At 39.3% G+C, this 15,386-nt stretch overlaps 1 protein-coding gene across 1 annotated transcript in view; it reads left to right on the top strand.

The window, feature by feature from the left end:
* Nucleotides 1-15,386, top strand: part of HGFAC (HGF activator) — a 43,418-nt gene that overhangs the window by 11,152 nt on the left and 16,880 nt on the right. The window contains exons 5-7 of the mRNA XM_032685048.1: nucleotides 3,492-3,605; nucleotides 4,681-4,812; nucleotides 6,178-6,288. Of these exons, the coding sequence (XP_032540939.1) occupies nucleotides 3,492-3,605; nucleotides 4,681-4,812; nucleotides 6,178-6,288 (357 nt within the window). The remainder of the gene's footprint in view (nucleotides 1-3,491; nucleotides 3,606-4,680; nucleotides 4,813-6,177; nucleotides 6,289-15,386) is intronic.

Raw genomic sequence — 15,386 nt, forward strand, 5'->3', positions numbered from 1 at the left:
AGGCAGCTCATGCCTTACAAGAGCCAGGTTATGGGGGCTGCACTTAGTTATTCATGAGTGGCCTCCCAGAGCTTAAAATATTGGTAGCTGCAACTCGTGACTGCTTTGATCCTCCAGTGAAACAGTTACTGTCACACTGACAGCTGGCTGACTCAAAGAGACTCCTCCAGGAGCTGAAACAGCTCTCCAAGCCTAGTGTTGCATTTCTGGGGGTGCCTTGTGCCGCCTCTGTCCCTCTGTCTGCCCATCACCATTGTCTTGCAAGATATTTCGCTACCTGCAAGCCTTTTTGGAATTCTTGGCTCATTTTTGCCTGTTACCTACAGGCAGAGTGGGTTGGGTAGGGTGGGTTGGAACAAGAAAGACACTCTGTCTGCCTGCCTCTCGCTGAGGGGTATCTCTGTCAATGCACCTTAACATCAGTGAGGGCTTTCCCTGGCTACTGTTTTTTCTCCAAAAAAAAACCTAAATAGGATTTACATGTCTGAGAGAGGAAAGAAAAGAGAAAATGGATGGGATACCTGGAAGAGATCACTGCTAGCTGTTGCAAAATGAAAAAAACCCCCTTTATTTCTAGAAGTATTTAGAATTTTAAAAAATTAAATTAAAGTGTTTTAGCTGCTGTTTTATTTGTAAACATGTCTATTTTTTTTTAAAGCAGCAAGCACTGTATTTGAATTTAAAAAATGTTTAACAGATTATCAACCATAGCTTAAAGAGAAAAGTTTTAGGGTGAGATTGAAAGGAAAAGTGACAAAATGGATGAAGGGAATTTCAAGCAAACAGGAAGAAAGGTCATCTGCTGAGGAAGACAGCTGGGAATAAATAAGCAATCAAACTGAACAATGCTGATCTTTAAAATAATATGATTTTGTTGGGAAAAAATCCACTAAAACATTAAATATTTGGGGAAATCTCAAACATTTTAAAGATGATTGAAAAACAAGATGAAATTTCAGGGAGAGAGTATCCTTTGGCCATGAGGGGTTGGTGAGAAGTGTGTCAACTGGGATGGAGATAAAGTTTCTTGAAAGCAAAGGTTGAAGCACAAACTCTCTCCCGGCCAAGAATACCATGTATATGTGGGGATCCTACTTCAAAACTTTGGAAGTGCTACAAATCAATGCTAAGCAAGTGTTGGAGGTATTGATACAGAAAAATGCATCTGCCAAACTCAGGGAAAGTTTAACCAGACAGCCTTTAAGCTACAGGATAAAGTGAAGCTCAGGCATGTAGTTTCTGCTGGAGGGAGTTGTTGGTACTGCACTGTGCAGAGTCAGAGCTTGCTTTATCAACAACCACGGCCCTTGTTCAACTCCCCCTACTACCTGTGGGAGCATTCTTGCTGCCTTCAGGGGTTATTTGCCCAGGTTTCCAGACATCCTCCTCTCCTGCCCAGGGGATACCTCTGGTGTGTGTAGTAGCTGCCCAATGTGAACCCCTTCACACACATGGACCAGCTGGTCTGTGCATCCACAGCTTGCAGTTATGTACACATATGCACAAATGTGCAATGCCTCTATTTGTGGGACTTCCAGATCTTGGGCAGTCTGGTAGAACTACTGCTCTGAATATCTGGAAATTTTGGACAAATGGCCAAAACCCCAGGGAGGCCCAAACACTGGAAAAAAAGTGCCAGACAGTGAGTATTTTTAAGGTATATCTGGACTGATACGGAAAGAAGAAGTAGAGCAATGTGGGCTGTGCAGGCAGGAGGAAGAGGCATCACTCCAGGAGGGGCTCTGGGGAAGATAGGTGGCAGAAACAGAAAGTTTTTGTTGGGACATATGGGTAGAAAGGTGAGACAAGGCTACTACTCATTTAGCAGAGACTCAGAGATGTGAAGCTGAAGTCAAGATAACTGCTGGCAAGCAGAGTGTTTTGCCAATGAGGGTGCTTTAGATAGTGTTGAGAAGGCAGGGACTTAGTACTCCCCAGTTAATGGATAGTTAATGGTGGTCAGGATTCCCTGCAGGGAACTGTGATGCTTATGAGCAGAAGTTGTTGCTGGACTCCAGGAAAGGTGGGAAGGGACACTGAACACCCCTGAATGGTCAGACTGGAGTGGTGGGTGGGATGTAGTGAGGTAGTCACTGGGAAAGAAATGGAAGACTGGAAGTGCTTTTTGCAGATTTAACAAGGGTACAAAAAATTACTTGAGCACTTGCAGCAGCAGAAGATGTCTTGGAGATCAAGTCATGGTTTGGATGTAATGGGAATAGGAAATACAGGATTTTCCTTTGAGGAAACATTACACCACTAGAAGTTTCCTAACTATCAACAGCAGGAAGATTAGTAATGTCACTGACTTTACTTGCTTTCCCTTGATGTTATCCTGGAGTGAAACTCCCAGTGAATACACCCAGACCTGCTATCTGATAGGAATTACTTCACTCTCTTCTGAAGTAAATATTTTGATCTGTGCTGGGGAACCTCACATTCACAGCGTTTTAGCAAACTTCAGGATGTACCATTTATGCTTCACCTTAGCCCTGCATGTGTGTGCCTGTGCCTCTGTATGTTGCATCCCGTGCTCAGGACTGCACTCTCTAGCTGAAGAAGCACATGGATTGAGTAACTCTACAGTTGGTGTCACAGAGTTTGATGAGCATTAGAAAAGAGGATTAGAATGCAAACAAGCTGTTGGGCCAGCTCTGGAGCAGGTGTAAACATGCTGTTGGTTAACTTCAGGGGAGATACATCCCTCAACACTGCCTGAAATCAGGAACATTGCCTGGACAGCAAGACTTCCTACGTTTGCATGGCACACTGCCATGTAAAGATTCTATCGCAGGAGTTAGAGGGTTATCCTGGCTCATATGCTCCTCTCCCACCACATTTTCCCATGATTTAGAAAATTCTTTAGTAAACAGAGATATACTAGAATGGTCCAATTTAATTTTTCTTGGCCTGATTTACTTGGATGTACTTTGTGTTTTGCTTTATAATTTCCCCCTTTGTTCTAGCTGCCCATAAGTTTTAGACATAATCCAAAAATAAACAATAGCAAATTCTTCTGTCAAGGGTTGTCCTTCTTGTAATTTGAAAGAGAGATGCCTAATCCCGGTGATTGACATTGCAATGAGAAGGTTGCAGGATAGAATGCTGGGCAGAGGCAGAGCTGCAGTCTTCCTCCCTCCCCAGTGTAAAGGCACAGCTCCATCTTGTGGACACCTGTCCCATCTTCTTCCTCACTGCAGTGCCAGCTCTGGCAACTTCAGTCATGCCTGGACCTACCATCTTTGGACAACTTACTCTGGGGGTGAAGATTCAGCTCAGTGATTTACCATATGGTTTTTAAAAGCCAGATAAATATAGCTGCTATACAACTGAAAACAAACTCAACGTAAATTGGTTGGATAAACTTCGTTTTAGCTTAATAGGTGGTATTAAACCCACCGTGCATTGAACCAAAATGGCAGATGCCTAACACAGCAAAGCCTGACTTATCTGGCACCTGTTAACAACAACCTCTTATGTGACCTCTCTAGATCACTGTGCAAGCAACCCTTGCCAAAATGGAGGTACCTGTTCTCTCACCCACAGCCATAGGATGTACCACTGTACCTGTCCTGAGGAATTCACAGGCGAGGATTGTCAGCTGAGTAAGTATCTTCTTCCATGGGTGTTACAACATGAAATGTGAGTAGTAAGTAAAGCTCATTAATGTTTGCTTGATGAAAAGGTAGTGCTTGATGGGAGAGACCACTACAGCATGAATGTTTGTGTAGGTGGATTTCCAAATGGTTGTGACAGACAACCCATTCCTGACAGGACATCTGAAAATAGCTTGACTGTACAATTATAAATCCAAGTATGCTCTGAGCATGGGAAGCACAAAAAGTCTCTTCCCCTTGCTTTGCTGTTTTAAAATTTAAATAACCCTTACATGTTTGGAAATTACTTATATCTAGGAGGTAGGGCATAAAGACATGACAAAGCAACACAATTTCAGGTGATGCCTTATCCCTTATGTATATGCACATATGGGTCTATTACAACTTTTCCTGTGATGTCAGCTTTGTACCTGGGCAGCTGTTCCACCTTCAGGGCAGTCATTTTCAAAGGAGTAGAGTCAGGCCAAAAAGCTTTGCTTGGGTTATTTTTCCAGTTTTATGGTGGTGTCAATCCCAATTTGCTGCTCATCAAGCAAGGAGTCTGGATTTTTCTCTGAGGGTTTTCAGTTGTGCTTGCTGAAGTTTAATGAATGCTTTTCATAGAAACGTGAAATTGTTTAGTTTGAAAAAGACCCTTAAGATCATTGAGTTCAACCATTAGCCCTACACTGCCAAGTCCCCCACTAGCTCTAGACTTCTTTCCTGACAATAAACAAAGAAGCTTTTTTCAGTGAATGATACATTAAAGTGGCACAGACACAAGTGTATGCCACCATTTGACTTTTTCTGTTTGCTGAACGAACTTTTGGAAGGGCTTAAGTAATGGTGATGCTGTTATGCTTTAGGAGAAAGCCACCTCTGTCTCCAGGTCCTTGGAGCTTCTGCTCTAGTGGCTTAGTGCCTCCACACTCTGGAGGCTGGCTTGCTTGAGAAGCACTGCCAACAAACACAGATCTGCTCAACAGGAAAGAAGGGATGAACAGGGAATGATGGAGATTGTGGTGCTGTTTCTTGCAAGGAATAACATCTGAAAGCTTGTGTTGTTTGTAAAACTTTGTTTCAGAGAAATGTTTTGACGACAATCTCTATGAGTTCTTTGATGTGGGCGTGAGCTGGTCAAGAGTCCAACACGGAACTGTGGAGCAGTGCATGTGTGTGAATGGCCAGATCGAGTGCGAGCGTGTTGAACACAAAGGTAAGGCACTATTTTCTGTTACAGATGTAGGCCTGCATGGACAGTGAGGATATTAGAGCCTGTGTGGTGTTACACACCATAGTGCTGCTCTTGCAGCTCACATACCCTCCCTAAAAGAGAACATTTTAGCTTTCTTTTCCATGTGTGAGCAGTAATACTGACCCAGGAAATCAATATGTCCATCCTTATCTGAGGAAGCAATTATATGCATTATGATGAATTTTAGGGACACACCTCAGGGTTTTCTTTGAGAGGGATGTAATCCTAATCTGTTGCATGTAAGAATATGCCACAGATTATATAGTAGAAATGGTAAAATTTCTCCTCCAAAACTGTAACATGCTTGAGAGGCACGGCCTGCTCTATATTCCTCTGCACACCTACAATCCCTTCATATTGCCGTTTCGCCTCTGTGTTTCTTCTCAAGTCTATCCCACTCTTGAGTTGCTACCACGTAACTTCACCCACCTCCAGGATCCCATATGACCTGCATTGACCCCAGAGTCCCCATGATTTTTGGCCAAACTTACCCATTCCTGGCTGGGGTAGTGCTTAGGTTATGAAGCCTCCTCCTTGTTTTGGGGCTGCCAGGTGCTCAACACAGCTGGCCAGGCACAGGGCATGCACTTGGGGTTCTCACTTACCTGATGAAGCCAGCACATCACCTTCCATTTGGAAGGAGAGATGTTGCAAGGCAAACCATATGCCTCACCTCTAGAGGTGCTCTGGTATGGCTATTCTGTTACTCAGTTTGGCTGACTTTTACCCTGCCCAGACTCCCAAGGAACTTACAGTACAGACAAGCTTCATAAAAGCCCTTTGAAATAGGTGCGTGCTTTTATTCCCACCTTACATAACTGGAAACTAAAGTATGGAGAGTCAATAGCTTTCTAGGACATCAGGAGTCCATGGGAGAGTTGCGAAATTTGATAGGACTTAATACTTCCCGATCACAGATCTAAAATATTTAACTGAGCTACCTACTAGATGTGTTATTAGAAGTTTTAATACACCTTAGTGGCAAGCCCAGAACTGGCAGAACCCTCTGCAGAGAAAGAAGTGTTAATACCATCACCACTAGTAATAATAATAATCCCCACCTCCATTTTATCTATTGTTCATTAATAATATTTTTCAATAGCTGACATTATCCAATAGCAGTAAAAACAATGAGACAGACCTTAGTGGGCAGAAACCAGCCGTATTTCCTTTGATTTATATCAAGTGTAGGTCTGAGATGAGCAAAAAAGAAAATTCTTCCCAAAAATATGTATGCACAGAGAAGATATACTAAAGTAAAATAAAATGGACTGATTCTCTTGAATAATTTGTACCTTTGGTTTGATCTTTGGTTTCTGCTTGTAGGCTGTGTTCATGATCCTTGCATGAATGGTGGAGAGTGTAAAATGGTTACCTTCAGTGGGAAAATAGTATGCGATTGCAAAGAAAATTATGGGGGAAAGTATTGCAATATTGGTAAGTATAACAACCTACTGGCAAATGGAATATGGAGCTTTCATCTAGGTGTGAAGCTGGTGGGTTTTGCCCCTGTGTTGTATTCTGCATTTGAGGACATTTCTTGTAACAACTGAAGAGTCACATAGAACAAGGGTCTAATGTATTTCTGCAGTGTAAAACACAACACACACTTCGCTGAGACTCTGTTTCTAAAAATATTTGTTCATGCCCTTAGCTCTATAGAAAATCAATCACAGAAATTTTAATCTAATTACTCATACCCATATGGTAAGTTACCTTTTGAGTTACCTTGAATTTTAATAGCACATTTAGCCCAGTACAGCTTACATAAAAACGCTTACTTGCTCTGGTGGGTTAGGGCAGAGAAATCTGCTTTTTGGTGTCTATGTGTTAGTCCTGTTTTGCTTATTAGAAGCTCTACAGTTTTTGATAGAACATTCCTCCAGAAGACTTAACATTTATCCATGCAGGAGTTAAATCTGCTTGTAAAGCTTGTTTGCAAACTAAATCCTCGAGTTATATCAGTGGCTGAGTGCACAAATCCCATGGCTCATCAAAATTGAAGATATGACTCCCAGTAGCTATGGTGGGCACCTATTTGGTCTGAATGGGTAGTGAGGTAAAAAATCATGGTAATGAACACTGCAATTTGTATCTGGTGTTCTTTTTTTATTCTGATAGTTAACAAAGTGTGCAGCTAACTATTCAAGCTGGAAATAAAAATCCATTTGGGAGACCAGCAGTACAGCTGGAATAACAAATAACAGGAGTGAATTGTCAAATTGGATGGTGTATAAACTGGTCCTGAACCTTCACTCACAAGGTACCTGATGAATTATGCAAAATGGGTTTGTGATGCTTTTAAGTTCTTCATAAGGAGCACTATTTTAGCTGGGGCCTGGATTATAAACGTCAGGATGACAGTGTTATAGCTGTAATACCGGTTTCTGTCTGACTAGCTTAGAACAAGAAATAAGCAGGTGCTCTTTGATCACTTGAAAATAATAAAGCAAACATTTGATTTGCTAAACAAATGGCTTTGGATGCTTACAATCCATCTGTGTTCAGCTGCCTAACGCTCCCACATAAAATGGGATCTGAAGGAGTGTGTTTATGTGTCAGGGCCTTGGAAACAAGTTTAAAAAAATGAAAAGAACCCTCTTTGCCAGGATTTAGTCATTCTAAATTCAAGCAAATGAATTAGTGCTCAGGTCTCTAGATCTGATGGTATCATCACACTAGGGCAATGGTATTCTGGTGAAAGCACTAGGAGTACTAACCTCAGAGCACACAGAACTGATTTTTAAATGTGTTGCATTATGTTTTTGTTTAACCCTTCAATTTGATGCTGTAAGCACAGCTGGCTTTTTTTCTTTGTCTCCTTCTTACTGTCTTCTATAGTTTTCCTTGTTTAACAGGATGCAATTGTGAAGTTACCCTTTAGTCTGAATAGCTTGTATTTATAATGCTTGATTCAGATAATGTTACAGTGTCTCCTAAAAGTACTTTAATCTGAATTATTCAGTTATAGAGGCCACCTTAAGCCCAAGTTGTGATGCTAAAATATCTGATTTTATTTTATTTTTATTAAAAAAAAAGAAATCAATCAATTTAATAAACAGTAAGTCTCCCAACCTGTTATTGAACTGTGATGTGTTTGGGGTCTCTCTGATGTCCTCTGCCCTCAACTTATACAAAGAATAACCAGTCTTGATATGGAAATCAACTGGAAAAACCGCTAATTTATCTTAATATTATACTCACAAATATTGATGAACAATGTACCATCCGGAGGTAGATCACAAGTCTAAGTACTACTGTAACTCAAGCACTGTTGAAGTAGACAGAAGAGTAAAGAAAGTAGCAGGAAATTACTGAGAAATACTTCTCCCATTTGAGGATTTTCTTAGCACATGCTTGGACCATCATACCTGATAGACTTTTATCTGTTTTCCATGAATTTGTCTAAACTCTTTGGAACTCCTTTACGCTTTTCCCTTTCACAGCATGCCATGTCAAGAAGTTCCAGAATTTAAATAGATGTGCTGAGAAGTAGTATTTTCTATTGTTAACTAAAAACCTACTGCCTGGTAATTTCATTCTTCCCCTTTGAACAGTGAGTAATGGAATAATCATAACTTTTGTGATTTTAAAGATACCTATTTATCTGTCCATTACTTTTTTTGGACTACAGGGTCCCTGTCAGCACTAAAAAATTATCTTTTCACTGATCTTAAAATTTTCTTGCAAACAATCATTATATATATGTGTGTGTGTATATATATGTATGTATATATATGTGTATATATATTGCCAAGCCATTATCATAAATAACCATGCAGCTACTGGAAAAGGATGATCTGACTAAAAAATACAGGAGGTGATAAAAGTAACATAGGAGATATCCATAACAAAGGAGATAGATATACAAAAGACAGTTTCTAATATAGATTTCTATTCTTTGTGGTAATACATTATTTTCTTGCCCTTAAAGAAGAAGCTTTCAGTACTAAAAAAAGAACTATCATTTAAAAAAATGTTCTGAGATTTATGTGCATCAGCAAAGTTTAATTTCAAAGGAAATTAGATACATTGTGAACAAATCTCTCCCCAAACAGATGCTATTTAAAATTTTTCAGGCATCCATGGTTAATTAAGTTTAATTCATAATACTTGCTCTTAAATATGCACCTATTTTCAGAAATAAGGATTTTGTATTAAAAGAGTAGCTTCATTCTCTCTGGAAACAGAGCTCTTATTGAGAGAGCTCTGAATCCAGTCTCCAGGTGAAGAGGCAGAATTAACTATCCAACCATGAGTAGCAATGGTTGTCTCCTTGCACACAGAAAGTAATAAAAAGGGCCCAGGCCCAGCCACTTTGGCAGTGTTAAATGTGAGCAAGAAGTGAAACCTGAGGATGATGTGAGTGGGATATTTTGTGTTTGTTATAGGGAGTGGAGAGGGAATTTTTATGAGAGATATTTAACTTCAGAATATTTAACTTCACTGGAGGTGATAACTGATGACAAACAGTTATAAGCATGTAATTTTAAAATTTCTTTGACATTTTATGTTTCTTTGAACAGATGGGAGCCATAGTGGAGATATTGGGTGAACACAGAGGGACACACAGCTAAAGAAACAGGAGGAGTTATTTGACCAGAGGACAGATAACTCAATATAATAAGATTTATGGAGAAGTTAAAGGGAGTTGAAGGGTAAAGGAAAGAGATATAGAACTTTTTTCCAAGGGATTGGTTCTTTTTGTTTTCTGTGGTTGAAACCCTACCATTACATTCACACTATTTGCCTCAGTTGATATGTGAGCGGAAATTAATATATATATTTTGCCCAATTTCCATGTAAAATCACTTTTTTCTCCTTACAATTTCTTTGTTACTGCTTTTTTTGGGTGTGGGTTTTAAGTAAATTTGGGGTACTTATTTGTATTTTAAATTTATGCTTGTTTTATTGGAGGATATGTTAGTGGGATATCTTTATTCTGTTTACTTAATTGTCAAGTCTTTTCCTGAAACTTTTAGTGTCTTTGAGTGGCTTTGTTGTCTACTGTTTATCAGAGAAATAGCTGGTATAGATATGTGGGGTTTAATACTACATATTTCAATGGCATGTCAGCTTTCAACTGGATTTTTACGGTGTAGGATTACCTTAATCATTGGGTGGTACATTGTTCTTGATGGCTATCTGGGCTTTATTTATGGCTCAATTGTTTTATCAGGACTCAGCAACAGATCAGGGTATGTTCTTGAGGAACTACTTGTGAAAATAAGGTAGCCGTGTACTAAAAGGCAGATTTTGGTGCTTTTCATGATTAAACTAATGAAGAAGTAGAAAGCAGCACATAGAAAGTCTGTCTCACATGGAAAGCCTACTTGGATTTGTGTCGCTGTGGTTGTGGGTTACAGTAGTTTTGAGAGTATTGGGAGGACTGCACGGAGGATTGTACATTTTGAGTTTTCTTTGGATTAAGGTTTAGGTAGCAATACTGGTTTGAGAGTACTTTGGTCATGATGAACTGTGAAGTTGATGAAGACATTTTTGAAACCTCCTTATGTTTTCTAGTGTTTGGTTTTGGTTTTTTGTTTCTTTTTCCCCCCTAATTAGGCTATGGGTACTGGAATTAGAGTGGCACCATAGCTTTAAAGAAAGTATGAGTTGGAATGCTAATTGGGGAAGGCTTATGGTTATGTAAGGAGATGTGGTGTATGTCAGATGTAGGTTGAAGATTCTTAGAAAAGGAAGATGACAGAAGAGCTGAGTATATAAATACATACAGGAAAAAAACCTTCTTGGCCACATCTTTGGGGGTTAAACTGGGGGAGTATGAGGCAATAGAATTAGTAAAAATGACAGCAAACCCACCTTTTCAGTGGTTCTTTTACTGAAATAGGGTGTTTGCAGTTTTCTACTAAAAAAGGTACTTTAGTAAAGTAAATTCAGCTCTGGAGGCTGGAAGGAAAGTTTTAAAACTTTTTTCTTCTGAAGAAGATGGAAGATAATGCATCTTCATTTTTGGTTTATACTTACCATCTGCTAGAATGTTTTTGGACTAGTGTTTAACTTTTTATTTTCTAGGATCACAAGAGACAAAAAAAAAGAAATAGGGTGAAGTATAATAATGAGGTCTGTTGGCTTACAATGGTGAGTCTTCAACCAGTCAGCCAGTTCTCCGCTGAACTTGGACTAGTACGTCTGTGACTTAGACTTGAAGAGGATTTCTAAGTGGGGCTGAGATGATGCTTGTTGCTTGCATGTCTGAAGAACTGGGATTAGTAATAAAACTAGGCTGAAAAAGAATAAAGTTATTATGGAACAGCAGATAAAAAAGCACAGTTATGGCTGAATATAGCTTGGAGAGGTGACTATTTTATTTGCAGAGGTAAAGTTTAATGGGTCCCCTGGGAAGATGCATGAGGGGAAGGCATGGAATAATGATGCAAGGATAATGAAGAGAAAGCCCAGGGCTCCACTACAGAAATAGTAATGGTGGGTTGGATTTTTATTCAATTTTGAATTATTCCAAAATAATTCAAATAATGCTGGAGTTACATGGAGAAAGAAGTTACATAGTAGACTGTCACCTGCAGTGATAAATGGAAGGGGGGATTGGAAGATGAAGAAATAAGTGAGCATGGTATTGTCAACCAAGTACCCACCTCTCATTGCACTGAGATATTGCCAATCTAGGGAATGGTGAACAGGAGACTGGAGATAACTGTGGCTTTGCAAAAAAACAACTATAAGGTGTCATTTATGCAGGTGACAGCTGTGAGCAATAATAGTGAGACTATTCTGATCTCCCAGCTTTCTTTATAGGTTTAGGATAATAATAAACATTTTGGCTAATACAGAATAAAACATAAATGAAGAAGGAAGCATTGTTTGCATGGAGGTTATAGATTAGTCATTTACATTTGAGACCTTGGCAAATGTGGGCTAAAGAGGAGATAATGAGCTATACTGGTAGCAAACATATAGCAAGGATTAATTCTGGAAGGACTGAGTGATAAGGCAAATTCCAAGAAGAGGCAAAGATTTCTCAAGAAAGAGTCTATATTTCCAGATAGGAGTAGGTTTGAGATCAACGGAGAGCTTCTTTATTTTTACAAAGAAATGCGTTTTCCAGATATTGATGGACAATAGGTTTTCTGTGGTGTCCTCTGTGCTCCTACAGAGGTACCTTTTTAGATTACAAGTCTTTGTTGTAATCCTAGTATAAACTAATACAATTAATATCAGCAGCTGCTAACGTGAAGCAGCTGCTTAGTCCTTACTCTTGTGATTGAATGCCTGACTTGGCAGCAGTATTAGTTACTGGGTGCTGGTTAATTCAAAGCCATAAGGGTGTTTTTAATCCTATTTTTGATTTATTTGAGACATGACAGTGGTACCAGTTCACTATGTTTTATAGAGGGCACATCTCTTGCAATGTGAGGGGACTGACATCTCTTAATCCATACAATCTGTTTTCCTGTATAATTGTCAGTTAGGAAGGTGGTTGAAGGAAAGATGTGGAAGACATGGTACAGCAGCTCACAGGCTTTCAGCTCATCCTTGGATTACTGTATTGTTTGTCTTTCCCATTGCCTGCTTTCTCCTCCCAGCCCACACCGGGTGCTTCGGGGGCTCCAGAGACCACCCCACTCGTTCCTGTCCCTCTACAGTGCAACTGCTCATCTGCTGACCATCATTAATTACTATACAGTCTGTTTCTATTCCTGTCCAGAGACTTATTTTGGCTCATACTCTAAACACATAAGGGCCTACGGGTATAGGTATAGAATGAAAGCTTTCACTATGAATTAGGCACTCAGATGCTCTTGAAAATCCTGTAAGATAATTTGTGCAATAGGTTGTTTCACTGTCGAAGTAATATAGCACTGGAATTTTTGCTTTTTGCTGCTGGAATTTGTTTCCCCAACCTCTTGACAACCTATTTCCTAAATACATTGCTCCTTTTAGCTCTATATAGCTACCTATTTGATTGCATTCATGACTCTGTAAATCATAACTATTGTACTAGAATTGAAGATAATCAATAGAAAAATGAAATGGAAGAGATAGACCTTTCTCTTATCTAGAATATTACTTTTCCAAGCTGTCAGAAAATACTGGCAGAGTTTATAGGTTGCTGGATTTAAACTTTTATATTAAAGAATTCAATTTACTCAGAAGGTAGCTTTGTACATTAGCTTTTATAAGAAACATAAATCTCTTCAATTTTAGCTCTGTTGATCTAAGCATTTGCAAGTTTGAAGGTACAAAGATACTTTGAAGAAGAAATATATTAAAAAATAAGTGAAGTATCCCATCCTTATGTTAGAATGTAACTGAAAAAGATTTTTTCTGTGCTATGCAAATCACTTTGTTTCCCCAGTCTTAAATCCAGTCTTGTTTTACATGGTAAGTTTCTACTAGATTTAATTCATTACAAATGGATGCCAATTTTTCCATCTTTCTGCCTAGTTTTTGGCTCAGACAGATTGTTTGTATGTGTTATAATCAGGTTACAGTTTCAGCAGGGATTCATTTCAGTGTTAGAGGTTTTACTGCTATTCAACAAACCAGAAAGTGGCACAATTATTGGAATCAATTCCTTGTTATAAATCAGTGCAATCTGCCATTGTATGAAATCATGAGCCCAAACAGAAACACTGAAATCTAGGTATATGACTGAATGATACAGAAATATAGCTATATAGATATATAGCTTCCCTTATACTTCACTTGTGGCATATCATCTTTAATTTTCAAACTCTGAAAGCTACAGAGGGTGCTGTTATTCTCACTTTCACAAACAGGAGTTAAAATGTGAAGCAATTTGCTTCAAGCCAGGAACAGTCCAGTCCTGAGGCTGCTGCCATGCAGTCCTCTGCCCCTAGTCATTGGACTTCATATTCTCATCATTAAAGAGTGAAAAAAAATGGCAACTGCTTTCTTCTGTGATGTCTATGCCCATCTGGGCACCTTCCCAGATATTTACAGAGATTTTCAGTAGCACAGGAAGATAAACCAAATCTTCCTTTGGAAGCAGGGCTAAGTTAATGTAGATGTCTTTCAAAGCTCTCTGCATGGTGTTAGTTTCATTTTGCATGGGAATATTTGCCTTATTACTTTCAGAATACCTAGCAGGGTGTGTGTCTGTGTGTATTGTGTTTCATTGTGATATTTGGTGAAATAAGATGCCTGTAAGAGCAATTTCTATGAATACTGGAGACTCCTTTCTGTCACGCATTTATTGCCAGCCCAGACTAGTTGTTAGCTGTGTGTGCAGCTCCCTGAAATCAAAGCCTTTCACGTCTTTCATCTCTGAGGGGATCTCACAGATACCCACGAAAGGAGGTCAGGGAACTTCTAGGTGAATCAAGAAAAGACAGACCCTTCTGCAAGCATCTGATGAGTCCGAGCTCACACAGAAAGGAAACTTGAAATTATCTGTGTAAAGGATGCCTTGAAGAGCAACACATCCTGCAGTGCTGAGGCTGTGTAAGCAATAAACTTATACAGAGGCATAAAATGTCATTGTTCATTGCTTTTCATCTTGAGGAAATGGCATGAAGCTGAGTCAGGGCAGGTTTAGGTTAGATATCAGGAAAAGGTTTTTCATCTGATGGTTGGTTGAGCACTGGAACAGGCTCCCCAGGGAAGCAGTCACAGAATCAAGCCTGTTTGAGTTCAAGAAGTGTTTGGACAATGCTCTCAGGCACAAGGTATGATTCTTGCGTGTCCTGTGCAGGGCCAGGAGTTGAACTTGATGATCCTGATGGGTCCCTTTTAACTCAGTATGTTCTATGATTCTATGATTTTTAATAAATGAAACAGGTTTAGGTGAAAATATACATTTGTAGATGTATTAGGAAGACTTTGGAGATATATGAGTGCCCTGTCTTGCAAACCAGTTGCTACCCAGTGAGTGCTGGAGTGCTTTCTCAGACCAGTACAGGGCTTAGGCTCAAAGCACTCCAGCCTTTGAAGCTTCCAGCTCTGGAGCTTCCTGAGACACTGCAACAGGAGTGGAAATGTGCTCCAGGAAAGCTCTGGATGGAGGATATTCTCTTAATTCCACCAATGTTTTGTTTTAGTTTATGATTTTCTAAGAACTCTTCCATTGGGGTAATTGATATTTTAGGCACTGGAGAAGACCACTTGTAAAGGCATTTGTAAGCAGAGAGGTAATGTATGTCCTTTTCCTCTTCCCCCCTCTCCCTTCCTGTCTTCAACTTATATAGAACAATAAAAAAATATATATTCTAACATTTAATAAAAGCATTACAGGTTCGTCAGGGAGAAAACAAAGCGTTTCTGAATAAAAGGGTTACTTAAAACTTTACTGTCCCAGAATTAGGACTATCAGGGGAAAAATGTATTTTTATTACCAGAATGGAATAGCTTATGTGTATCTGGAAGGAAAATACATTCAAAGCTCAAAAACATTAGGAAAATTGCTGATGAGATGTTTTGAGGAAAAGAAAATCTGAAAGATGTATTGTTTTCTGCAGAAAGACTTCCAAAGCAAACTCCTAAAATATTCAGGTATGTAACTATAGAACTTGAAAAAAGATCTGGAGATAAAA

This window comes from Chiroxiphia lanceolata, chromosome 4, assembly GCF_009829145.1.
Source record: "Chiroxiphia lanceolata isolate bChiLan1 chromosome 4, bChiLan1.pri, whole genome shotgun sequence".
NCBI lineage: Eukaryota > Metazoa > Chordata > Aves > Passeriformes > Pipridae > Chiroxiphia > Chiroxiphia lanceolata.